This window comes from Sorex araneus, chromosome 4 (genome assembly GCF_027595985.1).
Source record: "Sorex araneus isolate mSorAra2 chromosome 4, mSorAra2.pri, whole genome shotgun sequence".
NCBI classification, from domain to species: Eukaryota; Metazoa; Chordata; class Mammalia; order Eulipotyphla; family Soricidae; genus Sorex; species Sorex araneus.
In genome coordinates, this window is record NC_073305.1 from 216,893,070 (window position 1) to 216,920,899 (window position 27,830).

The 27,830-nt window shown below is 61.3% G+C and overlaps 1 protein-coding gene across 1 annotated transcript; it reads left to right on the top strand.

The window, feature by feature from the left end:
* On the top strand, positions 1 to 27,523 carry CPPED1 (calcineurin like phosphoesterase domain containing 1). Its single transcript, XM_055135633.1, has 4 exons — positions 1 to 207; positions 14,161 to 14,379; positions 19,773 to 20,195; positions 27,127 to 27,523. The coding sequence occupies exons 1-4, from the start codon at positions 135 to 137 to the stop codon at positions 27,354 to 27,356; spliced, it is 945 nt and encodes a 314-aa protein (XP_054991608.1). The 5' UTR covers positions 1 to 134; the 3' UTR covers positions 27,357 to 27,523.
* The last annotated feature ends 307 nt before the right edge of the window (positions 27,524 to 27,830 follow it).

Genomic DNA, 27,830 nt, shown 5'->3' on the forward strand with positions numbered 1-27,830 from the left:
CGCCCCGGGGCCGCGCGCCCGCCGGCCCCGCCCGAGCGGAGGGCGGACCCGGGCCGGGCGGTTGGCGGCTGGACGTTCGCGCCGCTCCCTGGCGCGCGGGCGGTTCCGGCCGAGCCCGACTCTTGCTGTGAGCCATGTCGGCTGCGGGGGCGGCGGCACGGGGTTTGCACCGAGCCCGGGGCAGGACCCTGGACGCGTTTTCCTCAGGTACCCGCCGGGCGCCGGGCCGGCCTCGGGGCTGCGGAACCTTGTTCGCGGCGCGCGCGCCTCCAGCCGGACCCGACCGGGGGTTGCACCGAGGCACGGCGAGCGGGGGGCAGGGGGAGCGTCTTCGCGGCTGCACCGGGCTCCGTGCAAGGGGGCCGGGGGCCGCCCCGCTCACCTTGACCTGATTTTCTCGGGGAGGGCGTTGGGTGATCCCCCTCGTTTCTCTCCTCCTCCTCCTCCGCTGTCGCCTGGGAATAAACTAGGAGCTCCAGGGCCCGGGGAGGGAGAGAGGGGGCTCGTCTTGGAACTGCACCAGGCTGGGAGTGCGTCTTGGAACTGCACCAGGCTCTTGTGCTCCTCGGTCCTGGAGTCCGACCCTCCAAGCCTGCGCCGTCTCGTGCGCACAGACGGTGGTAGGTTCGAGAACTTGCCCCAGGGCCTGTGGCCAAGCTGTCCGGCCCCGAAGTGGGGCGTGGGTCCGGAACCCAGACTGATCCCCGCAAGGTGGTTAGTGTGTGTCCAGAGCTCGAAACAGGACCGCTGCCCCACTTGGGCTTTTTTTAAATTTTTTTGCATTTCTCTGTCAAAACTCTTGTGTGTATTCACCTGCTCTGTGACCCAGGAGGAGTCTTCCCCACCCCGGCCCCAACACACACACACACACACACACACACACACACACACACACACACACACACACACACACACACACACACACACACACACACACACACACACACACACAGTACCTCCTGCAGTGCGCACCTGTTCTTGCTTTGCACATACTCCCAGGCCCTCTCTCCGCCTGCCTCCAGCCCAGGGAGCCCCCTTAAACCGCTTTTCAAAGGGCCCCTACGCCTTTCAAAGGGCCCCTATGCCTTTCTCTGGAGACCCGATCAGCTGGTGGCAGCCCTGGGCTCCCTGACCTTGACCCCTGCAGCCCCTCGGGCGGGCACACGTGTTCCCGTTGCCCTTTGGAAAGCCGAGTTCTCCGCCCTTCTCTTATCTACTAACTCTTATTCCTTCCCTTCTTTTGCAATTCTTGGGGAGGAGCGAGAGCGCTGCTCCGGGAGGAATGCGACTGTGGTGGTTTGTGAAAAATTCCGCCTCTGGGTTCACTGTGCTGCTGGTTGGTTGTGACGTCGGTGGGCCCCACGGGTGACTCTCGTGAAGCGGGGAGGAGAAAGACGGTCACTTTCTCTCCAACTGCCTCAAACACCCGGGACCCAGGGTTACTGGGTTCTTGTCTCGCTCGAGGAAAAGAATTTCAGGAGTAGACAAGCAGTGAAGTAACAGACTTTATTTAGAAGGTCTTAGGGAAGGAGGAAGAGATAAGTGGAAAAGGAAAACTAGTAGGAGTAACGCGCTCAAGAAAGAACGCGGCTCCTCCAAAGATGGAGAGAGCCTTGAATGGACTATTGGGCTGTTTTTTATAGGTTCTTTACAGCCTGCCCCCACCCACATGCGGTTTCTTTCCAAGTATACCAGGGAGGTTGGGAGTGGTGAGAGCCTTCTTTGGGGAACCTCCTGGGGAGGGGTCTATTATCCTCAGAGTCTGTTGAAGGTCTTATCGGGTGCCAGGGTGGGTCAGTCTCAGGATTCTCCTCCCCGGAGACTTTGATGATCTAAGTTTCATTGCCAGGGGCCTTTCCCTACCTACCTGCCTACATCAGTTGGTCAGCGCCATAGGCACTAGGACCTTTGTCTCTGCGGGACCCAGTAGCCCCCGGGGTGCGAGGCTACATCTCCCTTGGGTCGCGAAGGATTGGGGGCTAGTCCATGCCCTCTGACCCGTGGTCCGCTGGGGTCCAGCCCATACAGACCCTCTGAGCAGAGAGGGGCCAGTATGTGTCCGTCCAGTCACTTCCCAGGTCGTTGCCTGGGGCTGGCACTCCTGCTCCCCACCTCAAGGTCACTTGCTTTCGATTAAAAACTTTTGAGGGTCGCTTTATTTGCTAGATGGCCTTTCTGCCGGACCCTCCGTCGAGAGAAAGCCAGCAGTTTCTTCCTCCCCCCACCCAGAGGTGGGCATGGCCGCTGCCTGGCTGCTCTCTGGGCCCCCCAGACCCACTCACCAAAGTTCTACACTTTGGTCCCTTTAAAAACACTCCGTAGGGGCTGGAGCGAGAACATAGCGGGTACAGCATTTGCCTTGCACGTTGCCCGGGTTCGATTCCCAGCATCCCATAGGGGAGTGTGACCCAAAAAGAAAAAGAAAAAAACAGTTGTGCTGCCTCCTTCGAGCCCCCACCCACCGTGCTTGTTGCAGCCCTCGGGGGCCCTGGAGCCTGGGGGTCTCCCGCCGTTTCAGGAGGGGTTGGGGGCATCCCTGCTGCAAATGCCGTGTCCCATGGAGAGTAGAAAGAGGGGGGACAGGCGGGCAGCGGAGCTTGAAGCGCTGGGCCCAGTCCTGGCAGGGCTGTTCGGTGCACTCGGGGAGGTGTGACGGAAAGGACTTGAGAAGTGCATATTGGGGGTGACTTCAGGAAACAGGGCCCGGTTTGTGGGGCGCACAGCTGGGGGACTAGGCCGGGGTGTTGCCGTAGGAGTCAGTGGCATTGCTGGGGGGAATCTGTGCCGGGAGGGCCGCTGTTGTGTGGCCAGCAGCGGGTGGGGACAGTGTGTGAGACTTGAGTGCGTGTTAGTGTGGACTGCTGTTCGCGCATGCGCATAGCCCAAGGATGTGTGCACATGTGGGGCCTGGGAAGAAGAAAAAGACGCCTGGAGGGCCGGGAGCAGGAAGGGGGTGTGGCAGGGAGCAGGGGGGGACCCAGAGAGGTAGGCCGGCTGTGTGGGCGGTGCAGAGCGGAGCAGCCTGCCGGTGGCCTGCGGGGGACTGCTGCCCTCTGTGTGTGTTTGAGGGAGCTGGGAGCCGTTTGGTGATGCCGGGGGAGGGGCAGTAAAAGGGGGAGGGAGGCCAGAGGCCTCCCGCGGGGCCCTGAAGGAGGTGGGGAGTGGGCACGGAACCCCTGTGGCTCCCCCTCCCCAGTACTCCCACCCTGTCCTTGTCTGGCAGCAGCCCCGAGGTCGCCCTGGGCCTGGGTTCCCCAGAACAGCCCTGGTGACCACCCCCAGGCCCCCCACAGATGCTCTTTGAAGGTTCAGGGAAAAGCAGATGCTGCAGGCCCCCCCACACCCCCCCCCACAAGCCCCCTGCAGGTAACTCCGCCCTGTAGATAGCTCCGCCCCTAAAGTCGCTCCGCCCCCACAGGTGGCCCCGCCCCAGAGCAGACTTCGGGAAGAAAGGGAAGGTTCCCGCTGGAACTGTTCTTTCTCCGGCTCTAGCAGTGGGGCCTCAGACCACCCCTCCTCCACCCCCCCCAGGACCCTCACAGCCTGCGAGAAGCCCCCTCCAGAGCGGGTGCGCCCCGCAGTTAAAGGGACCGGTGAGCACTGTCCTCCCTCTCCGATGCAGACACACGCTGGGCTGCGGGGGTTCCCCAAGAAACACACACACACACACACACACACACACACACACACACACACACACACACACACACACGCCAGGACCCTGGCTGGTCTCCTGGCTCCTGTGTGCGCCCTGTGCCCTCGCGCGTGCGTGGGGAGCGAACTCCGGGGCCCCTCGTAACCACACAGCTTCTCTTCCACGGAAGGGTGGAGTGGGGGCTCGCTTTCGGCGTAAGGATTGGGGGGGCTTGCACATAATCATCTGGTCTGCCGGAAGCACCTTCCAGATCGCCCCCCAGCCACTCAGGCGCTGTTCCCTGGGGCCCCACCACCCCCACCCCATTAGCACCGTGGCTCCGAGCCCCGGCAGCTGTTTGCAAAGACGGAGTGTACATGTCTCACACGAGAAGGCTTGCATTCCTCAGGCACGTTCAGATACTCATTTTAATTAGGCAAATTGATAATTATATTTCCTTGACACATACTCTAATTAAGACTACGCTCGCCTAGCAAATAATTGTCTTTCTGCAAAGTTTACGACATTTGTTTTGAGGAAGTTCTCCCAAGCGGAATATCAAGATTAGGCGATGGCTTTTTAAAAAAAAATTAAAATAATAATCACCTGCATCGAATTTTATTTTCCCCAGTTCATTTTATTGCCAGGATATTTCCTCCCTTAGAGATGAAGGGGTTTTGGGTGGTTTTCATAAAATGATGACTTTTTCCTGTCCGTTTTAAGCCGCTGCCGCTGTTCCAGAGAAGACAACCATGGTCACTTGTTCCAAATATTTCTTGGTTCCCTCTGGAAACTGTGGCAGAGAACTGGAGTCCCCTGAAGAATTAGTTTGCAGAGGCTGGAGCAATAGTACAGCGGGTAGGGCATTTGCCTTGCCCGTGACTGGCCCGGGTTCGATTCCCAGCATCCCATAGGGTCCCCTGAGCACCGCCTGGAGTAATTCCTGAGTGCAGAGCCAGGAGGAACCCCTGTGCATCACTGGGTGTGTCCCAGAAAGAAAAAAAAAAAAAGAATCTCCTAGTTTGTTGATTTCCCTTTGAGGGGCCACGGGGCTTACTCCTGGTTCTGTGCTCAGGGGATCCCCTCGGCGCAGGGTCCAGGGTCAGGTCAACCATGGTCAAGGCGAGCACCTTCCCTGCCGTGCTCTCTGTGGCCCCAAGAACATTCTAGCCTTGACCCGTCCATTTAGGTCTGCTTCAATGCCGGCTCACACTGATGAATGGTGCGGGGAAGGGCTAATTACTGGCATCCGTCTTGATTGGGTTAGAAATGACCCTTTTCCTTCTACTTGCGCCTTCGCCGTGGTTTACACCTTGGATCTGGTTCGGTTATTTGAAAGGGTGCTTGAACAGAAGCAGATTTGGGGCTGTCCCCGCCGGATGCAGGCGAGCAGGGCGCAGAGCCGGGGGTGTGGCTGGCTCTGAGGGTGGCAGTAGGTACCCACGAGAGGGTGGGGGTGCCGGGGAGCCCTTCCATGGCGGGGGGGGGTGAGGATGGAGGCCTGCGGGGGGGCCCCTCAGGGCTCACCCCAGGCCTTTCACACTTGTGCAGGGCGGGATTCCGGCCTGGCCAGAGGCGCCCGCTGAGCAGGAACGTCACTGGGCGGGAGCCACATGGGGGGTGCAGGGAGCCCTGGGGATGGCTGCTGCCTCCAGAGCAACGTCTGAGTGAGTGACCGGAAGGCACAGGCCCTGTGGGTGGGACCGGTTCCAGGTACCGCTGGACCGTGGCAGTGCCAGGCCAGCAGCAGCTGCTGGGCCGGACGTCCTGGGAAGGCCGCTGGCCAGGAGTGGACATTCCTTGCAGGGCCTCTGGTGCATGGAGGAGTGAATAGTGATGGGCCTGTGATCCCCAGGCCACAGCAGGGGAGCCCCCCCAAGTCTGCTGCTTCCCCCATGCTGTATCCCTAGGATAGGAGAAGCCAAGGTGTTGAACACCCCAGATGGCGTCAGCTCAGAGACCCCCTAGAGGGCGCCCTGCTCAGAGACCCCCAGATGGCATCCCGCTCAGAGACCTCCAGATGGCATCCCGCTCAGAGACAGCCCCGCAGGTGGCACCCCGCTCAGAGACCCCCAGATGGCACCCCACTCAGAGACCCCAGATGGCATCCCACTCAGAGACCCCTAGAGGGCGCCCTGCTCAGAGACCCCCAGATGGCATCCCGCTCAGAGACAGCCCCGCAGGTGGCACCCCACTCAGAGACCTCCAGATGGCACCCCACTCAGAGACCCCAGATGGCATCCCACTCAGAGACCCCCAGATGGCATCCTGCTCAGAGACCCCCCAGATGGCACCCCGCTCAGAGACCCCCAGATGGCATCGTGCTCAGAGACCCCCAGGTGGCAGCCCGCTCAGAGACCCCCAGATGGTATCCCGCTCAGTGACCCCCCAGATGGCACCCCACTCAGAGACCCCCAGATGGCACCCCGCTCAGAGACCCCCAGGTGGCACCCCACTCAGAGACCCCCAGATGGCACCCCACTCAGAGACCCCCAGATGGCATCCCGCTCAGAGACAGCCCCCCAGGTGGCATCCCATTCAGAGACCCCCAGGTGGCACCCCACTCAGAGACCCCCAGGTGGCACCCCGCTCAGAGACCCCCAGATGGCATCCCATTCAGAGACCCCCAGGTGGCACCCCACTCAGAGACCCCCAGATGGCTTCCCATTCAGAGACCCCCAGGTGGCACCCCACTCAGAGACCCCCAGGTGGCACCCCGCTCAGAGACCCCCAGATGGCACCCCGCTCAGAGACAGCCCTCCAGGTGGTGCCCCGCTCAGAGGTACCCACCTTGGTGGCAGTGGCGGGTGATTCTTGTTCTGGCGGGGCAGTGCCTCTTGGGGGCCGCGTCTGCCCAGGAGGGCCTCACTCTGCAGCCAGGCCCCGCCTCGTGGCTGTGTGGGCACACTTCTGCGGTTGGCAGGTGAGGGGGTGCGGGAGCTACCTCCCCGCCCGGCCGCCCTCTTGCAGTTCCTGCAGGCCCCCGACAGCCGGGGAGGGTCCCGGGAGCTCTGGGGGCTCTGGTAAACTACCTCGTGGAGCGCCGGGTTGGGGCAAGGGCGAGTGAGATGAGTAACTTGTCACAGGGCAGATGGCAGGAGCTCCGGGTTCAATCCCCGACACCGCATGGTCCCCCAGGTGTTGCAGGGAGCGGGCCCTGAGCACCGGGCTGGGAGCTGCCCCCTGGGATTCGGGAACAGGAGCGATGTGGCGGGAGAGGCCTGGGGGTCCCCCTCACACCCCCAGCTCCAGGACACCACCATTGACTCCCCCCTGCATACTCACAGGTCACCCAGATGGCAGGTGCCAGGCGGGGATCACTTACAGTGTCTGGCTGGGCTGGGTGGGGGCTGGGGGCAATGATGGAGACCCCCCCACCCCAATAGTGGGAAGAGCGGGGGGGCTGCAGGAGAGGTCCTGGCCCTGGGCCCCCCTCATCCTGTCCTCTGTCTCTTGGAGCCCCGCCCAGGCAGGCAGGGGCAGGAAGGAAGGAAGATGCGTTTGTTTCTGGGAGGGGAGGGCACAGAGTTGGAGTGGGTGTGGCCTGCCGCGCCCACCCAGGGCCACGGCATGGCCGGAGGGAGAAACTTGGGCCCAGAGCCCCAGGTTACGGTATATGGAACCGGACACATGAACAGGAGTCAGGATTCTCCAGCAGCCGCCCCTGGTCATGTTGCAGGTCATAGCTGGGGACGGTGCCCTCCAGACTGTCCCTCCCCCACGGGGCCTTTGCCCCCGGCTCCCAAAAGGCCAGCTAGACCCGGGGAACGGGACGGCTCTTGGAAGAATCCAGAGCACTGTGCGCTGCAGCCCACCCCGAGGTGCCTGAGAGTGCCCAGGGCGGGGGGTGGGGGCGAATTCAGCACAGCCCCGGGAGCAGGGACCGACACACCTCGCCAGCTCCCCGGGATGGGACGCGTCCTGGGGGTTGGGAGTCAGAGCGTCATTAATTGCCGCAGGGAGGTGCATTTGTCTTCATCAGCCATCGATTAACCGGCAAAGGCGCAAGGATCAGTGAAATTTCTAATTCCAGATAGATTATTTTAAAAGTCACTTTTCATGGCACATTGACAGATACGCCCAAAAGGTGTAACAAGAATGGATGAGGTGGTAGTCGGTGGGGAGGCAGGGCCAAGCACACGCCTCGTTTGCCGTATTAGAAGCGACGCTGAGCCCTCGGGGACTCTCCGCTTTGGGTGTTTTTATTTGGGACTGTTCCCGGGATGGAACTCGGGCCTGAGCCGGGCCAGGCCAGCGCTGTGCTTGGTGCCGCCGCCCGACCCTCTCCTGGTCTTGTAGTTTATTTTATTTGGTTTTCGGGGCACACCCAGCTGTGCCTGGGGCTGACTCCTGGCTCTGCACTCGGGGATCACTCCTGGTGGGCTCGGGGGACCGTAGAGGGTGCCAGAGATTAAACCCTGGTGGACCGTGTGCAAGGCAAACGCCCTCCCTGCTGTACTATCGCTCCAGCCCCTTTTGTGATCTTTTTGTTTTGTTTTAGGGCCATACCCGGCGATGCTCAGGGGTTCCTCCTGACTCTGCACTCGGGAATTACTCCTGGCAGTGCTTTGGGGACCCTGTGGGATGCGGCTGGTCAAACCTGGGTCGGCTGTGTGCCAGGCAAACGCCCTCCCCCATGCCCTATCACCCCCCCTTTTTCTTTTTATGTGGGAGCACTGCTATTTATTCAGCCACTGATTAAGCTGATTGAACTGGGCATCAACTCATTACTTTTTTTTTAATTTTTAATTGGATATCCGTGAGATAGATCATTACAAAGCTGTTCATAATTGGGTTTAGTCATACAGTGATCCAGCACCCATCCCTCCACCAGGACACATTTCCCACCCCCAGTGTCCCCCTTTTCCCCACCACCATCCCCCAGACCCCCACCTCCCACCCCTATCCCTCCCTCCTCCCTCTCTCTCTCTCTCCTTCCCTCTCCCTCCCTCTCTCCCTCTCTCTCCCTCTCTCTCCCTCTCTCTCCCTCTCTCTCTCTCTCCCTCCTTTCCTCCCTCTCTCTCTCCCTCCTTTTCCTTTTGTGCATTATAGTTTGCAATCCAGGTGCTAAGAGGTCATGGTGTTTGTTCAGGGCATTTGGTATTTTTATCCAGACAGTAAGGTCACCCCCTGTTTTTAAAGGCTGTAAAGAGTCTCCTCGCTCTCCGCTGCTGCAGGAAGACGCCCCAGGCTGCCCTGCCCTGATTTAGCCTCTCTCAAGAGCTTCCCATCCCCTTTGTTTGCAAAGATGAGCCCCAGGATCACCTTTCCCGGTCAGCTGAAGTGTGGAGGTGGCCAGCCCCCGGCCACTCTGTCTCTCCCAGGCCGATTTTCTTTCTAAAGAACATTTCGAAATTAATTTCAAAATCGGGTTTCAGCCCCGGGCCCCGCTTGGCGTGGGCAGCTAGACTGTGCAGACTCGGCACTTCTGCCGCTCCCCCAGCCCCCTGTGGGCGCCCCCCCCCCCCACCCGCGACTCCTGAGGTCGGGATCCAGCCCCTCGCCCAAGCCCTGTCTGAGCCTCTCGCGCCTCTGCTCGGAGACACGGGCGAGCGCAGGGGAGGGTTTGGCTCCCGGCAGATGGTGGCGTGGGGACAGGGCAGCTGTGCCTCAGCTCCGATGGTGGGCGAGACCCCCCTGTGACATGGGCCTGGGTTTCTCAGGAGAGCTGAGAAAGCGCCAGGAGGGGGCCGGGGGGGAGAGAACAAGAAGGGGGGGCTTGGGACTGAACAACGCCAATCACATGCACATAATTGTGGTCAACACTGACCAGCAGGGCCCAGGAGCATTGTCCACTGCCAGGTGACATCCAGAGACCCCGAGTTGGCCGTCTCGGGGGGAGCCCCCAGCCCATGTCTGGGGCAGGTGGAGGGATGTTCTGGGCGCCGACCATGTTCTCGGCCAGGCGGCGAGTGGCCGGGGCTTCTCCCTTCCTGCCTTGCCGCTGCACTGGAAAGACATGCTGGGGACATACGTGTTCTTGAGTGGCCACTGTGGGCAGTTCAGGCACTGTCCAGTCCCCTTCACCGTTGGCTCCAGGCGAGCCTGACCCAGAACCTCGATGGTCCCTGCTCCCTTGGTAGCTGCTTGGTGCTTTGGTTAGTTTTGTGAGTTTCCTTTGGTTTTGCTTTTTAAGTTGTTTTAATTGAATCAACGTGAGATACACAGTTAGTTACAAAGTTGTTCTTGATTGTATTTCAGTGATACAATGTTCCAACATCCAACCCTTCACCAGTGTACCTTTCCCACGACCTACTTCCCCGTGACCCCCACCCCAGCCTACTTCTTGGGCAGGCTCGCTCTCTCTCTCTCTCTCTCTCTCTCTCTCTCTCTCTCTCTCTCTCTCTCTCTCTCTCTCTCCCCCTCTCTCTCCTTCTCTCTCTCTCCCCTCTCTCTCCTTCTCTCTCTCTTTCCCCCTCTCTCTCTCCCCCCTCTCTCTCCTTCTCTCTCTCTCCCCCCTCTCTCTCCTTCTCTCTCTCTTTCCCTCTCTCTCTCTCCCTCTCTCTCTCCCCACCCTCTTTCTCTCCCTCCCTCCCTCTCTCTCTCTCTCTCCCCCCCTGTCTCCCTCCCTCCCTCTCTCTCCTCCCTTTCCCTCTCCCTCCCGCCCCCGCTCTGTCATTATGGTCATTGCTTGTAGCTTTGACCCTGAGCGTGCCCAGTGGCCCTCCTGGGTGATTGAGGGGCTGGGCTCAGGCCCCCGGCGTCCCCCCAGCACCTCTGTGGGCAGTGGCGGCTGTTCTCGGCTTGCTCAGCTCCGTCCCTGCGGAGCTCAGGTGCAGACTGGGGGCTCACTGAAGCAGCTCAGGGGGCGAGGGGGACCCCCTGTCTCATGTTCGCATCAGTGGCAGGTGAACCCCAGAGGGGCCCAGAAACCCTGTCCTGCGTGACGCCCTGCCCTGGAGAGTGCCTGGCGTGTAGGAGAGCACCACGGGGCGCCCTCGGCACCTCCGGGCAAGCCCTGGGCCCCGGCATCGCTGGGCCTGCGCTGGGCCAGCGCCTTGTGGGAGCAGCCGTGAAGACAGCGGGCGGGCGGGAGAAACGGGCGTCCCTGTTCAGGCCAGACCTGGGCACTGGGAAGTCAGTGCCGCTCCCGGTGTCTCCATCAGCACCGCGGGCGTATCCAGAGCTGTGTCAAGGGTCGCGACAGTGACAGGCTGGCCTGGCCCCGTCCGAGTCAGGAGCAGGATCTTCCGCCGTCAACGGGTTTACTCCTTCCTCCACGCCCCGAGCTCGGGCCGTGCCGCGTGTCACACAGTCGCCCGCGCTGGCCAGGCTTTCATCTGCTTCTGTTGCTTCATTTGACTTTTGGCTCGGGGACTGGCCACACCTGGCCCTGTGCTCAGGGGTCACTGCCGGTGGGCTCGCGGACACTCGGGGTGCCGGGGTTGAATCGGGCAGGCAGCGCCTCAGGCCCTGGACTCCACACCCTCTTATCAGCTTCGGGAGAAGGTTGTGCAACGCTGGGCTGTTTTGAAAAGTGTGTGTGTGTCTGTGTGTCTGTGTCTGTGTGCGTGTCTCTGTGTGTGCATGTCTGTGTCTCTGTGTGCGTGTCTCTTGTGTCTCTCTGTGTGTGTTTGTGTGTCTGTGTATGTCTGTGTGTCTCTGTGTGTGTGTCTGTGTGTATGCATGTCTCTGTGTGTCTCTGTGTGTCTCTGTCTCTCTGTGTGTGCATGTCTGTGTCTGTGAGAGTGTCTCTGTGTGTGTTTGTGTCTGTGTATGTCTGTGTGTATGTGTGTCTCTGTGTGTGCATGTCTGTGTCTGTGATCATGTCTCTGTGTCTGTGTGTTTGTGTGTCTGTGTATGTCTGTGTGTCTCTGTGTGTGTGTCTGTATGTATGTGTGTCTCTCTGTGTGTCTTGTGTCTCTGTGTGTGCTCGTGTCTGTATGTGTCCCTGTGTCTGTGTATCCCTGTGTGTGCTTATTTGTGTGTGTCTTTGTGTCACTGTGCGTGTCTGTGTGTGCATACACACGTGCTCAGTTCTTGCTCTGGGCTCTCATCCTCTGTCCTGAAGTCGTGACCCCCCCCCCCCTCCGTGGACTCCATCCTTAGCATCTTCCCTGGGCCTGGGGCTCCCAGAGTCCTCCCTGCCCTGGGGCCCTCCGAGTCCTCCCCGGGCCTTGTCTGTGGTTTAACGGGCGTTGATTCCGTGGCGACAGGGAACAGGGAACCCGCTGCCTGACTCCAGACGCCCCCGGAAATGTGCAGACGGCACCCAGACGCCTTCGACTCTGGGCAGCGCCAGCCTTCACCGAGGCCGCTGGGGTTCGGGGCCCCCGGTCCCCGAGTGTGTCTGTGTGCTCGGCGCCCTGCCCCGCCCCCCGCGTCATCCCAGGCAGCTCTGAGCCGGCCCGTGTGTCAGGCGCTCTCCGTCCACCGGGCCTCTTTTAAAGCCCCCGGTCCCCGAGGCAGAGGCTCTGTGCGTCCCACACGGGTCTGTGCCTGTGTCGGGTTCTGGGTAGAGACCCCCAGGCCGGTGGGCAAAGCCCAGTGGGAAGAAGCCCGGAGCTGCAGACCCTTTTCCCATGCGCAGGCACGACCCCGGCCCGGGGATGCTCCGGCCGGCTCTGGTCCAGGAGGCCTCGCTGTAGCATGGGCCCTCCCCCCACACACGCGCCGCCCCCTCCCCCACCAGCTCCGACGTGTCCAAAACCCTGCAGGGATTTATGCCCCCTCCCCCAGCCCGCTACCGTGGAAGGTTAGGGGGGCCTGTCGCTCCCACAGAGGCCGAGGCGGGTCAGGGCTTCATTTCCTGTGCTGCGTCTCCGAGCTCCCCATCCTCTCGTGATTGAAACTCTCTCCTGTCCCCACCGCCAAAAAAATAAAAAAAGAAACCAGTGGAGATTAAGCCTGGCCTTCACCATCCAGTTGAAGTTACTAGCTTCATCTAGTAACTTGGGGTTTTTTTAGTTTTAGGTTTTAGGAGGGGCTTTTTGGGTCTCACCCAGCAATGCACAGGGGTGACTCCTGGCTCTGCACTTAGGAATTACTCCCGGTGGTGGTGCTTGGGGCGGGGGGGGGGGGGGGGCGGGGAACCATATGGGATGCCGGGAATCGAACCTGGGTCAGCCACGTGCAAGGCAAACGCCCTCCCCGCTGTGCTATCGCTCCAGCCTCTCATCTAGTAACTTGGATAACAGTCTCCAGGCAGCTTTCACTCTGGGATTCTTTTTCATTCTGACTGAACCCCCCCACCCCGTTATGAAGCATTAATTCCCCACCCCTCCCCCACCCGCCCCACCCATCCACTAGCCAGTCGGGCCACAAGCTTTTATTTTTTTTTAATTTTTTATTAGAGAATCACTGTGATGTACAGTTAAAAACTTATGAACTTTTGTGTTTGCATTTCACTCATACCATTCTCCTCCACCAATGTTCCCAGTATCCCTCTCACCACCCCCACCCCATCCCCCACTACCCCACCCTGCCTCTGCGGCAGGGCATTCCCCTTTGTTCTCTCTCCTTTTGGGTGTTGTAGTTTGCAGTAGAGGTATTGAGTGGCCTTCATGTTCAGTCTATAGTCTACTTTCAGCTCGCATCTTCCAACCCGAATGGGTCCTCCTGACATCCTCTACTCGGTGTTCCCTTCTCTGTCTGAGCTGCCTTTTCCCCCAGCATGTGAGGCCAGTTTCCAAGCTGTGGGGCAGACCTCCTGGTCCTTATCTCTTCTACTGTTGGGTGTTAGTCTCCCACTATGTTATTTTATATTCCACACATGAGTGCGATCTTTCTATGTCCCTCTCTTTCTGACTCATTTCACTTAACATGATACTTTCCATGTAGATCCACTTAAATACAAATTTCATGACGTCATCTTTTCTAACAGCTACATAGTATTCCATTGTGTAGATGTACCAAAGTTTCTTTAACCAGTCATCTGTTTTTGGGCACTCCGGTTTTTTTCCAGAGTTTGGCTATTATAAACAGTGCTGCAATGAACATAGAAATGCAGATGTCATTTCTACTAGACCTTTTCACCTCTCCAGGGTATATTCCCGGGAGTGGTATTGCTGGGTCAAATGGGAGCTCAATTTCTAATTTTTTGAGAATCGTCCATACACCACAAGCTTTTTTTTTTTTTTTTTTTTTGCTTTTTGGGTCACACCCAGTGATGCACAGGGGTTCCTCCTGGCTCTGCACTCAGGAATTACTCCTGGCGGTGCTCAGGGGACCCTATGGGATGCTGGGAATCGAACCTGGATCGGCTGCGTGCAAGGCAACCACCCTACCCACTGTGCTATTGCTCCAGCCCCACGCCACAAGCTTTTAAACAAGTGGTTTGGCGGCCATGGCTCTGGTGGCCCACGTGGGTTGCTGTGGCCTTTGGGGAGCCCCAGGTCCGGGGCATGATTAGTAGAAATCAGAATCCCCCTGATGATGACAGGAAAACGCTGTTGCAGTCGCCGCCTGTTAAAGGGACCCTCCTCTGACCCTCGTGGCAGTGAGAGAAGGTGCGGCCGCGGGCGCCCTCCCCGCCCCCCACTCACTCATTGTCTCTCCCCCCTCCCTCCCGTGTCGTTCTCTCCAAGAAAAGGAAAAGGACTGGCAAGGACCCTTCTACTTCATCCAGGGCGCCGACCCCCAGTTTGGGCTGACCAAGGCCTGGACCACGGGCGACTGCGAGCACGGCGGGGACGAGTGGGCCGAGGAGATCCGGCTGACCGAGCAGGCCGTGCGCATCGTGAACGCGCTGCAGCCCAGGCCCCGGTTCTTCGTGCTGTGCGGGGACCTCGTCCACGCCATGCCAGGTGAGCCCCCCACCCCCCGCCCCGCCCCCTCTACCCCCAGCGACCCCGCCTCCTCACCCGCCCGCTCTTGGGGAGGGCGGGGCTCCCTAGGGATGCTTAAGGGGTCTAGTGACCCCCCCCAGCCATTCTCGACCCACGGGCTGGACAGGTCAGGACAAGGCGCCTAGGATGCTGCTGCTTGGCCCTGTGGCCCCGGGGACGTCCAAGCAGCTTCCGGTGATGCTTGGGACGGTCTGTGTGGTGCCGGGAACCTGTCGGGCGCATGCTCGGCCTGGCTCCAGGTGCTGTCCTCTCTCCCCGATGCCCAACGCCGGCAGGAACGGCTGCTTCCCCCGCCCTTCCGCTCCCTCGGGGGGTTGGGGGGCGCTGGGGCGACACTCTCGGCTGTGGGGCTCCCCGGGTTCAGGTTTGGTGGCGAGGGTCGGGGGGGGGGGGCGGGTGCCCATGTCGCTACAGGAGCAGTCACTGGGCATGGTGCTCCTTCATGGCAGTGCTCACGCACGCTGGGCTGGAGAGCGGCCAGGGCACGGGGATCAGCCCCCAGCCCGGCTCACGCAGGAGAGGCCCCCAGTCCCTCAGCTTGTCCCCAGCGCCTGCATCTAATTGATTTTTTTTCTTCTTTTTTTGCTTTTTTGGGTCACACCCGGCGATGCTCAGGGCTTCCTCCTGGCTCTGCACTCAGGAGTCACTCCTGGCGGTGCTCGGGGGACCCTATGGGATGCCGGGGATTGAACTGGAGTCAGCCGCGTTCGAGGCCAATGCCGTCTCCTTGGTACTATCACTCAGGCCCACCTGATTGGTCTATCCCGTGGGGCTGCTGGCTCGGGGCGGCAGAGTTGGGCCCCCGTGGGGCTGGTCTGTGGGCAGGGCCCCTCCCGGGACTCCTGGCTTCATTCTCTCACAGAGGCTCCGGGCAGGGGCACGCGGGGGCCTCAGGGGTCCTGTCCCGACAGCCAGCCTCTCCTCTCCTCATGGTTCCAGGGGGGTTGCCAGAGCCCAGCCCTCCCACCGTGCTCTGGGAGGAGGGAGGGAGGGAGGGAGGGAGGCAAGGCTTATTTGTTTGTTTGTTTGTTTTTAAGTGTGTGTGTGTTATAAGAGTAGTAGGTGCTCAGTTGAAAGAAAGGTGAAGGAGGAGAAAGATCCCTCTTAACCCTAGACCACACAGAAGCAATAACCATTACAATATGGGACAAGTTTCCCGCCTAATAATTTTCTTTTAAGTGCACAGAGCTGAACGCCTGCATTTGTTCTTGATTCTCGGCGTTTTGCGTTTTGCCGGAGTGTCTCAGGCGGTGTAAACAAGTCCTTTGTCACCAGAGCACCTCTGGGCGAGCAGCATAATGTCTTTCGTTAAGAACCCAGCATCCTTCATTGTTAAACGCCCCTCGGTCAGGGACCCCAGCCTCCCCTTAAGACAAAAACGCTTTCTGCACAGGGTTATGCCTCCTGGTGGGTTTTTTTTTCCTTTTTGGGTCACACCCAGCGATGCTCAGGGGTTCCTCCTGGCTCTGCACTCAGGAATTATTCCTGGCAGTGCTCGGGGGACCCTATGGGATGCTGGAAATTGAACCCGGGTCGGCCACATGCAAGGCAAACCCCCTACCCGCTGTGCTATTGCTCCAGCCCCCTGGTGGTTTTTTCAGTGGAGAGGTCGCCGGGGGTGGCGTGGGGTGGGGGCCTCGACCACCTCCTGCCACCGGAGCTCTCTCACGTGCCCTGCCCCGTGGCAGGCGTTTGCCAGGTGCTGGTGTTGGTGCCTATTAAGGGAAACCCCACCCACCGCCGCCCGCCCTCCCGGCCCTTGGCCGTGTCCTCTGCCCGAAGGCCCAGGGTCGTGGCCGGGGGCCGTGGTACAGCAGAGGGGCGCCTGCCTTGCACACGCACAACCAGGATTTGATCCCCAGCACCCCATGCCCCCGGGGCTGCCGGGAGTCATCCCTGAGCACTGCCAGCTGTGGCCCCAAGCAGACAAACCGCCACATTAAGGGCCAGCGCCTTCCTCCTTTCCCGGCTCTCCCGGCTGTCTCTGCTCCCTGACCTCTGGGGGGGGAGGGGACAGGCGAGCAGGCCCCCCCCCATGTGACCCGAGTGAGTATAGATGCAGGGGACGCCCACGGGGAGGCTGGGTCCCTGCTCGGCACCCGAGAAGGTGCTTCCTGTCACCTTGGCACCGGTTTGGGGGTTCAGGGCCCAGAAAACAATCATGGCTTTCTCCTCCCCCTGGGTGCGGTGTGCCGGAGGGAAGCACGGAAGGAATCTCTCCCCAGTGCTCCCTCTCGGGGACCTCGCTGCCCTCCCCGCCCTGCCTGCGTCAGAACAGATGTGGGTTTTCAGGAGCCGGAGGTGGTGCCCAGCCCTGGGATAGCTGCTGTCCCCGTGGCTGGTGTCTCGGGGCTGGTGACCCCTGAGCATCTCCGGGTGTGACCCGAAAAGAAAAAAAAAAAACGCACAGAGATCCACCCCGCCCGCCACCCCTCCCCTCTGCCGAGCTTGAATGCCGCTCCCTCTGCCGAGAGGAGGCAGGGCTGGGGTCTGCGTGTCCTGTCCATGGCCCCCCGCCCTGCCAGAGCATGAGCCCCAGCCCCCCTCGTCTCCCCCAAACCTCTCGGGCAGTGGCGGGGCAAGAGTGACCAGCTTTGGGGCAGGAGCCACAGTCCAGCGGGGAGGGCGTTTGCCTTGCACGCGGCCGACCCCAGTTCAATCCCCGGCATCCCATAGGGTCCCCCGAGCACCACCAGGAGTAATTCCTGAGTGCATGAGCCAGGAGGAACCCCCTGAGCATCGCCGGGTGTGACCCAAAGAGCAAAGAAAATAAAAAATAAAAATAAATAAATGACGGTGCCGGTTTTCACACGTGAGGAACGACTGAGGCGAACTCGGCGTTAGCCGCAGATGCGTTTCTATGGGCCGTGCTGCCCAGCAGGAGTTGGGCCAGGGAAGGGCTGGGCCTGACACAGACGGTGCCCCTTACCGCTGCCCCCTCGCCCCGGCAAGGGAGGCCACGCAGAGGTGGCGGCAGGCAGCAGGACTTCTGTCCTGGGCCACACCAATTTGCAGCACTGGTCACAGTAGGACACGTGTGCTGGTCACAGCCGGGGCGTGTGTGCTGGTCAGGGCTGGGGCTGGTGCGGTGCTGGGCACGGCGGGCCTGGCAGGTGGCCGCTCTCACTGATGGTCACCGGGGCGGGCCAGTGCGGGCTGCGCCCCCTCGGAGCACCGGGCTCCGTTCCTGGCGAGACTGCAGTCCCCTGTCACCGCTGCCCCAGTTTCCCCCACCGAGAGCCCCGCAGCAGCCTGGCTGAGCCCCCCCCCCCAGCCCCCTGCAGTAAACAGCCCCCGAGGAACAATGCGAATCCAAAATAGCGCGTCCCCAGCACAAAAGCGCTGTCTCTCCGCTGAGCTCTGACGCAATCCGCTTCCCGGAGTCGGGAGTCGCGAGTGTGGAGACGCCCCGTGCCCCGCTGTCTGCCAGGTCTGCACTGGTGGACACGTGTGACGGAGCCGGGGCACACGAGGCTTCGCGGGGGGAGGGGCGGGGAGCAGGCCCGGGTGGGGGAGACGGTACAGGGCGGCCCTGGGGGGGGCAGCAGGAGGGGAAAGTCCCGTGAGCACAGGGCTGGGACTCGTGACGGTCACCCCGGCCTGCCCTGTCTCTCGGCCCGGGAAGGGCTCCCCTGTGAGGGTGGCTGCTGTCCCCGCCAGCGCCCCTGGCCCTCGCACCTGTGAGTAGAGGGCTTTGGGCCTCTTTCCTGCTCTGTTTGCTGCTTGAGCGTTGTTCCCGGTGGAGGTGGGGAGTAGGAAACTAAAACGGAAAGTAGATTTGTGGCATCGCCAGGTGTGACCCCCCCCCAAAAAAAAAAACTGCCGTGGTCTGTCCACACACCCGCCATTTTGACACCCTTGGCCATGGCCACCCTCCGCATGCACCCACCGGGGGGCCCTCCAACTGACTGTGGCCTTTTCCACGTCCATCGAGAGCTTGGGCACTGCCCTGGGTTTGCTGTTTCTTCCCATCGTCTTTTTTGTTTGTTTGTTTTTGCTTTTAGGGTCACACCTGGTGATGCTCAGGGGTCACTCCTTGACTCTTGCACTCAGGAATGACCCCTGGCGGTGGCTCAGGGGACCCTATGGGATGCCGGGGATCAAATCGGGGTCGGCCGCGTGCAAGGCAAACGCCCTCCCCGCTGTGCTCTCGCTCCAGCCGTCCTTCCCTGGTCTTGGCCGGGAGCCCAGCACAGCGCAGGAACCGGCTTCTCTCCCGCTTAATCCCCCCCTGGAAACACCTGATCCACATGGGGCGGGGCGGGCGTGTCTGTGAGATCCTTGACAAATGACCCAGCTGCCCAGAGGGCAGGGACAGGGTTGGGGGGAGCGGGGGCAGGGGGATCCGAGCTTCAGCCCAGCATCTCAGACTCTCGGAGGCCTTGGTGGGATGGATTAGCCTCTCGAGGCTCAGACAACAAACCCGAGTTTAGAAAGCCACTGGACACGGCCCCTTGGTCATTGCGAACCTTGTTTGTTAGCGCCTTGGGACATTATTACAGAAGTAGAAGTGGAGGGCAGGGGCTGGAGCAACAACACAGAGGGTAGGGCGTTTGCCTTGCACGTGGCCGACCCGGGTTTGATTCCCAGCATCCCATAGGGTCCCCTGAGAACCGCCAGGTGTAATTCCTGAGTGCAGAGCCAGGAGGAACCCCTGTGCATCCCCGGGTGTGACCCAAAAAGCAGAAAAAATAAAAGAAGGGGGGATCCCTCGAGCTCTTCCACGCCGTGTCACTCTCATTGGCTCCAGGTCGACCCCGCCCCACATGCCAGCAGACGCGCAGACCCCAACAGCGGTGCCCTATGGCTCAGGTGCCGCCTCTGTCCACCTGCAGGCGCTGACCGCCACTGTCAGGGGACGCTCAGTCCCCGGGGGCCATGCGGGGGGCCTTCGTGCTGTGGGTGAGGCTGCCCGGGTGAGCCCCGAGCCCTGGAGCCTGGCACGTGTCTTCCATCGGGAAAGGAGGACGCAGGCTGGGCGCTGTCGGCCGCTCGCGGGCACGGCGCCCCGGGAAGGGCGAGCCTTGAAAGCAGGCATCGGGGCACAGCACCGCAGGGAGGGCGTTTGCCTTGCACGCAGCTGACCCGGGTTCGATCCCCAGCATCCCAGAGGGTCCCCTGAGCACCGCCAGGAGTAATTCCTGAGTGCAGAGCCAGGAGGAACCCCTGAGCATCGCCGGTGTGACCCCCCCCCAAAAAAATAAACGGGCATGGAAGGAGGCACCTGCCTTTTTGGGTGGGCTGGCTTCTCTCTGCGGTTTTTCATGGGCTTCTGGAAGGTTCTCTCAGGGTGTCGGCCCCCGGGGGGCTCGGACCCCCCTCGGGACCTGACTCCCCGCCCCCCCTCCCAGGGATGCCCTGGCGCCAGGAGCAGACGGAGGACCTGCAGCGGGTGCTGGGGAAGGTGGATGGCGACATCCCACTGGTGCTGGTCAGCGGCAACCACGACGTGGGCAACAGCCCCACGGCCCAGACGGTCGCCGAGTTCTGCCGGACGTGGGGTGACGACTACTTCAGCTTCTGGGCGGGCGGCGTCCTCTTCCTGGTGCTCAACTCGCAGCTCTGGCACGACGCCTCGCAGTGCCCCGACCTGCGGCAGGCCCAGGACCGCTGGCTGGACCAGCAGCTGGCCGCGGCGCGGACGCGGCGGTGCCGCCACGCCGTCGTGTTCCAGCACATCCCGCTGTTCCTGCAGAGCATCGGCGAGGACGACGACTACTTCAACCTGGGCACCGCCGTCCGCCGCGAGCTGGCCGACAAGCTGGCCCGCGCAGGTAGGCGCCCGTGCAGGAGGGGGCGGGGGGAGGGCGGCTCGCGGTGGGGGGGGCGCTCCCGTCTCTGCAGCGAGGCTGAGCCCGGGGCTGGTGGCTCGTGGCGCCCCAGAGCCGCCCCTGGTCACTGTCAGTCGTGACACGTGTCACACAGCTGGGCCTTTCCTGGGAGCACCGGTCACACTGCAGGCGGCGGTGGCGGCGGGGCCAGCCAGGCCGGGGGTGCCCACCGCTCCCTGCCGTGGCAGGGCCCAGGGGCACCCGGGCTCCGTGGCCAGAAGATCGGGCGGGTCCCACCAAGGCCATGTGCACTCACTGGGGAGTCGCTGGCAGTTCAGTGACGTCTCGTACGGTTCCTTAACGGCGAGGCCGCAGTGGAGAGGGGGAGGGGGCTGCAGGTGGCATTTAGTGCCACCTCCGGCTTACTCCCCCCACCCCCCGGCCCAGCTCTGTTACTCCCTGAGACTCTCACGCCTCGTGTCTCGCCTTGTACTCACGTGCCGGTGCTCAGAGCATGTCGGACTCTCCTCAGCGTGCCCGGGAGCTTCTCCCTCTGACAACTGTGTGGTTAGCAAAGCCCCCTTCAAGGAGCACAGCCCTCCCGGCCCCCTGAGTGATGCGGAGCACTAAAACCCTCCTCTTCCCTCAGATATTAGCGAAGAGGTGAGATTCGACTTTCCCTTCAAGGAGAAGTTTGGGAATTGCCTCAGTCTCATATCTTCATTTGCTGTCCGTCTGTTCATCCGGCCGCCAGCCATCCCTCCTTCCATCCGTCCATTCATCCATCCTTCTACCCGTCCATCATCTGCCTGTCCGGTTACCATCTGCCCATCCATCATCCATCCCTTCTTCCTTCCATCCATCTATCCCTCCCCCGTTTATCTACCCATCCTTCCATCCATTCACCCACCCATCCCTCCATCCATCACATCCATTCACCCATACAACATCCATTCACCCATCCTTTCATTCACCCCATCCATTCCTCCCCCCATCCATCTACTCATCCATCCATCACCCATCCATCTATCCATTCATCCATCACATTCATTCACCCACACACTGAGTCTTTCATCCATTCACCACCCTTCCATCCATTCCTCTCTCCCTCCATCCATCCATCTACCCATCCATCCATCCATCCATCCATCTACCCATCCATCCATCCATCCATCCATCTATACATTCATCCATCACATTTATTCAACCACACACCAATCCTTTCATCCATTTACGTGCCCATCCAACCATCCACCCAACCACGCATCCATCCATCCATCCATCTATCCATCCATCCATCCATCCATTCATCCAACCATCCACCCACTCCATCCATCCAACCACGCATCCATCCATCCATCCATCCATCCGCGCATTCACCTGCACAACTATCCATCTATCCATCTTTCCATCCATCCCTTCATCCCTCTATCCAGCCCTTCACACTTCCATCCCTCCTTCCTTCCACTCACGCACCCCTCCCCCCCACCCCTCATCCACTCCCCTGCCCTTCCTCCCATCTTTCCAGTCACCATCCACCTCTCCCCGTTCCCTCTCTTCAGCAGCCATAAGAACAGTGTTTTTCTGTCCATTCCGGGGATGAGAGGGGTCCCGTCCCTACTTCAGAAGGGAAAACACGCTCCTTGGGCAAATGCTCTCGAAGGCACTCCCTGGTGAGCGGCTTCCCTCTCTCCCGCTCACTCCCGTGGGTCCCAGAGCTCCCCATGTCTTGGTGATTGATGACTAGCAGGCGGCATCCCTCCACCCCTGCCCCAGGGCTGAGCTCCAGGCAGTGGACTTCCCCACCACACTCTCCGAGACACTCTGCCAAGCCATCTCCCTTCCGTGGCTTGCCGCCGCCGCCTCTGTCTACCTCCCTGGAGTATTTGCGGACGCGTTTCCAGTCTGATGCAGGAACACGCCGTCAGTCAAAACAAGCTTTTTTTAATAAGCTGCTTGTCCCAATAGCTGTGGTGAAAATAGGGCACAGGAGCCGGGGGGATGGCACACTGGGAAATTGTCCGTCCTGGATTGGCACCTGAACGTGGACCCCACGCTCCGGTCTCTCACACACACACGCTTGCCCGTCCGTCTGTGAAAGATTTTAAAACGGAAATGATGGAGAGCTGAAAAGGAGGTGATTTGTGCACAGGCTGGGGAGGGCGGGAAAGAACGTCAGCTGGGCTCCGTGGGAAAGGATGAGGGGACGGTCGAGTGACTGGGCCCTGCCCGAGTTAGGCCCCGCTTCCTGCCCTGCTCTGAATCTCGCTTGGTCTTCATGGTGCCCGCATGCGGCCCCTGCTTTGAGTCCTTCCTTCTAAATGGAGAAACTGAGGCTCAGAGAGGTTGGCAGATGTGGTGGGTCTACCCAGCCCCATCCCTCCAGGGTCAGTGCCAGTCCAGGACCCCAGGAACCACCCTGAGTGATACCCCGCATCGTCGGTGCCCGCAAGGTGCCCACCCAAACATCCCCACCGCCCAGAGTTCCCTCCCCAGGAATTAGGGGCCTCTGAGGTTGGTGGCCCCATGAGGAGCCACTCTCTGCGCCTGGGAAAGGGGGGTGGGATGGTCCCCTGAGCCGGGCGGAGATGCGGCTGTGTGCAGGGTGCGTCCCGGGGGCAGGGGTGCGGCCTCAAAACGCCCAGTGGTCTGGAATGGCCCATTCAGAGGGGACCCAGGCCAGGCCAGCCTCACTCCTGCCTGGAGCGCTCGCGGGTGTGGGGGGTCTTGGTTGGAGACCCCCCCACAGGTGTTGTCTGTTACCAGAGACCCAGATATTGGACCTGTTTGTCAGAGACGCACCAGCCGGCAGTGAGGACGGGGAGCAAGGCCCCCTCCGGTCTCCTGCCCCTGACCTGGGCACGTGGCCTCCGGGAACTTCCGTGGCCAGCGAGCTGCTGCCCCCAGGGATGGACTCTGGGATGCCCAGTGCGGCCCCTCTGAGCAGAAGCCCACCCTGAAGAGCGTGCGCGTCTCCGCCGGCCTGTACGGGGGCGTCCGTCTCCCCCAGGCCCCTCGGGCCCTTGCTCCAGGCCTCCAGCTGAAGGACAGCTCTGTCCTGGGGGTCGAGGGGGCTCCCCGAGCACCAGCCTTCACGGCCAGCCTCCCTCCCTTCCCCTCTCCTTTCTTCTTTTTCTCTTTGCTTTTTGGCTCACACCCGGCTCTGCACTCAGAAATGGCTCCTGGCTTGGGGGACCACATGGGATGCTGGGGATCGAACCCGGGCTGGCCACGTGCAAGGCAAACGCCCTCCCTCCTGTGCTCTCGCTCCACCACCCCCTCTCCTTCGCGCTTCCTCCGAGCCGCGTGCATTCTGCGTTCCCCACCGCCGCCCAGGCCGAGCCAGTGGCCGTGACCCGTGGTGGGCGGCACCACTTGCCCGGTGGGTGTGGACGGAGGAGAGGTTCGGCAGCGCATTTTCCTCCACGGACACTCCCGCCGTCCAGTTGGGCCTGAACACGGGCGGGAGCCAGGAGCCCCTTCCTGACTCCCCGATGGGGCCACGTGGGTTCCAGGAGCCCCTTCCTGACTCCCCGATAGGGCCACGTGGGTTCCCCCACCCCAGGATTAAGTCACACACACACACCCAGGATTAAATCACACACACACACACCCAGGATTAAATCACACACACACACACACACACACACACACACACACACACACACACACACACACACACACACACACACACACACCCGGGATCCAGCCTGGAATGGATCTGACACACACACACACACACACACACACACACACACACACACACACACACACACACACACACACCCGGGATCCAGCCTGGAATGGATCTGAGCAAAGATAAGCTGGCGGAGAGCCCGGCCAGCCTCTCTCTGACTCGGACCCGAGGAGGGAGGGGCAGGAAGCCAGCGTCGAGGCTCCCGAGGCTCCTCCCCCGGCGGTAACTGAAAACTCCGGCCCGCCTGCCAGAAACCAACCATCCAGACGTAATTATGGAGCCACTGAGGTGAGCCCCCTGGGCCGACCTTGAGCGGCCATGTGACAGTTCTACAGCGGCTTCAAAACAGGCAGGGCTGGAGCCATAGCACAGCGGGGAGGGCGTTTGCCTTGCACACGGCTTGCCCGGGTTCGATTCCCAGCATCCCATAGGGTCCCCGAGTCATTCCTGAGTGCAGAGCCAGGAGGAATCCCTGAGCAAAAAGAGAGGAAAAAAAAAAAAGCCACATGGAGACCCACCCCCGCCCACCACCCCTCCCCTCTGCCAAGCCTGAATGACACTCCCTCTGCCGAGGGGAGGCAGCATTGGGGTCTTCCTGTCCTGCCCACGGCCCTGCCCTATATGAACCCCAACTGTAATCTGGTCCTGTCGCCAGCCCCCTTTCACCTCCCCCAAACCTCGCAGGCTGAGAAGGGGCAAGAGTGACCAGCTTTGGGGTAGGAGTGACAGTCCAGCGGGGAGGGCGTTTGCCTTGCACGCGGCCGACCCCCGGCATCCCATAGGGTCCCCTGAGCACCGCCAGGAGTCATTCCTGAGTGCAGAGCCAGGAGGAACCCCCGAGCATCGCCGGGTGTGACCCAAAAAGCAAAAGCAAAAAAAAAAAAACAAAACCTAAAAAACAGTGACCAGCTTCCCTGGTACCTGGGAGGAAGTAGGGGGCTGGCGAGGCCACCAGCCTGTTCACAGTCCCACACGGGAGGGCGGCGCTCGGCCCCTCTAAGACCCGTCACTGAGCCCAGCCGCCCCCTGTTCCTGCCGGCTGCCTTGGGGAGGGGGAGGGGCCTGTCATCCCACCCCGTGACATCCCAGTGATCAGGGACCCCCCACCCCCACCCCTGGGGCCTGGAGATGGCAGAGGAGCCCCCCAGCCCCCCAAGGCAGCCCCCTGCTCCGCCCCCCACCCACAAGAACAGTCCCCCTTCGAACTCGCCTCCCCCCCAAAAAAAAGCACCCCAATCGGTAGGGCGTGAAATGTAAGCATAAGTGAGTTTTCACTGCTAATCACCGCTAACTCGAGCCACTTTGCAAAGGGCCTTCAGGATGCTGCAGTTCCCAACTGTGACTTAGGCGGGAGAGCTGGTTCCGCAAACACAGTTCCGCGCACAGTAGAGTCACAGTGCTGGGGGGGGGGGCTTCTCCGGGTGGGTGCGATGGTCCCCGCTCCCACGTGGGCGCCTGCGGCACCAGACACCAGGTTTGGGCCAGAAAAGGCTGGGTGGGGGAGGGGAAATGCAGCTGGCGGGGGGCGGGGGCGGAGTGGGGGAGGGGCAGGTGCCCCCGGGCTGAGCTGGGCACAGCTGCTCTGGGCTCCAGCGGCGGGCGTGGGGTGGCAGCCACAGCTCCAGAACCCCAGCTCTGGGCCTCACGAGCCTCCCTCCGGCCACCCTCTCCTGCCCAGCTGGCCTATGGGCCCCCTGCCCCTGCCGCTCACGCCATGCAGGTCAGAAACGGAGTGGGGGCGATGGTGCAGCCCCCCAAAACTCGAGGGGCGTTTAGTGCGCCTCCCCCCTCGAGGCCGGGGTGCGCCCCCCCAGCTCAGTGCCCTCTCCCTCCGGGCTCGCAGCTCGCCCGTCCCCAGGTGTCCTTCTGGCCATTTCGCTAGGAGCCCCCACGCGCGTCCGTGTCGAGGCACACCCCTGGGCAGCATCTCCGCCATCTGTGCGCACGGCACCGTGCTCTGCTGCCGCACCCGCGGGGTCAGACTCAGCGACAACCGGGCTCGGGGCGGGCGGAACGCACAGTCAAGACGAAACAGTGGGAAAATGGGACCAGAGTGACAGCACAGCAGGGAGGGCGTTTGCCTTGCATCAGCCGACCTGGGTTCGATTCTCAGCATCCCATAGCGTCCCCTGAGCACCGCCAGGAGTAATTCCTGAGTGCAGAGCCAGGAGGAACCCCTGAGACTCGCTGGTGTGACCCAAAAAGCAAAAAAAAAGAAAAAAGCAATAAAACGGGAGACACGCCCCGCCAGGACTGGGCCACTGGGCCGGAGAGAGCCGGGCCAGCCCACCCTGCCCGCCCGCCTCAGATGCCACACACAGCTGCCCCAGGCGAGTGTCATCTCCAGACTGCCCCAGGCCCTTCCTGGGCAGCAGTGGCCGCTGTAGCCATGTATGTGTGCATGCATGTGTGTATGTATCTGCATACATGTCATGTGTGTTTGCACCTATGTGCACATGTGTGTACATATATGTGAATGTGCAGGTCTGTTGTGTGTATGTAGGTACATGTGCATACATATACATATGTGTATTGTGTATATGTGTGCATGGGTTTATGTGTATGGGTGTGCATGTATGTGTTATATGTATGTATACACAGGAGTATGCATATGCATGTGCTCATGGCATTTGTATACACATGTGTGCATGTATGTGGGGGGCGGGGAGGGTCTGTCTCCCCTGCTCCTCTCCATCACTGCCACCCAGGTTGTTGCGCCTTCAGGAATGGAACAGAGAGTTCACTCACCTCAAAGGGGAGTTTGGAGTTTGACTTTTTTAAAAAATAATTATTTGGGGAGATTTGGGGGTTGGGGACTTCCAAGTGGTGCTCAGGACACCCAGGTCCCCCCGGTGATTCTTGGCTGCCAGGACTGGGGCTCCGCCGGCTGCGGATGGCAATGCTCGGGGGACCGTGTGCTGCCGGGGGTCGCACCCGGGCAGGCGCCTGCGCCCTGGCCCCATCACAGCGCCTTTCCCGGCCCCGAGTGTGGCCGTGTTGAAGCTGCCGGAGTCACTGGGCGTCCACCCTCAGGGCATGAGGGACACGGCTGTGCTGCCCGGCCCCGCGGGGGCCCTCATGCCTCCTGTGCCTTGGAGAGTTGGGGGTGTCAGCGCGGCCCCCCACGCATGGAACAGAATCAGCCGTGCCCATCACCGACGCACTGTCGCCAGGGGTGGAGCAGCCGCGCCCCACCCCAGGGGTCCCAGCCCCTGAAGCATCTCCCCCTCCCCGCAGGAGTCAAGGCCGTGTTCTCGGGCCACTACCACAGGAACGCGGGCGGCACCTACGGGAGCCTCGACATGGTGGTGTCGTCGGCCATCGGCTGCCAGCTGGGCAGCGACACGCACGGGCTCCGAGTGGTGGTGGTCACGGCCCAGGGCATCGTCCACCGCTACTACAGCCTGGACGAGCTGGGCGAGAAGGGGCTGGAAGGCGACCTCCTGGACCTGCTGAGGGGGGAGTGAGCCCCCCACCCGCGTCCTGCGGGCGCCCCGTCCCGCCCGGAGCCGCACGGCCGCCCCCGAGCCCGGGAGAGTCGCAGCCACAGTGGTCTTTGGCCTGAATCAGAGCTGATCCTGCCGGGATTCACAATCAAAATTTAACTCTCTGCTTCGTCTTTTAAAAAGCTGTAGGGGGGGAGGGGGGGAAAGGGTGTGGAATGCCCGAAAATAAAAAGAATAAAAGAATACATGCTGCTGGCATTTCTCTGCGGGGTGCGTGCGTCCTCGTAACGCCCGGTCCAGCAGCGCGGCCTTTAAATGAGTTGTGCCAGGTCTGGAGAGATAGCACAGCGGGTAGGGCGTTTGCCCTGCACGTGGCCAACCCGGGTTCGATTCCCAGCATCCCATATGGTCCCCTGAGCACCACCAGGGGTGATTCCTGAGTGCATGAGCCAGGAGTGACCCCTGTGCATCGCCAGGTGTGACCCAAAAAGCAAA

What these genes read in the sequence shown, in the direction of transcription:
- CPPED1 (XM_055135633.1), top strand. Translation starts at nt 135, where the DNA reads ATGTCGGCTGCGGGGGCGGCGGCACGGGGTTTGCACCGAGCCCGGGGC. An exon ending in CCTCGTCCACGCCATGCCAG is followed by an intron (nt 14,380 to 19,772) that starts GTGAGCCCCCCA and finishes CCCCCCTCCCAG; the next exon opens with GGATGCCCTGGCGCCAGGAG. An exon ending in CGACAAGCTGGCCCGCGCAG is followed by an intron (nt 20,196 to 27,126) that starts GTAGGCGCCCGT and finishes CCCTCCCCGCAG; the next exon opens with GAGTCAAGGCCGTGTTCTCG.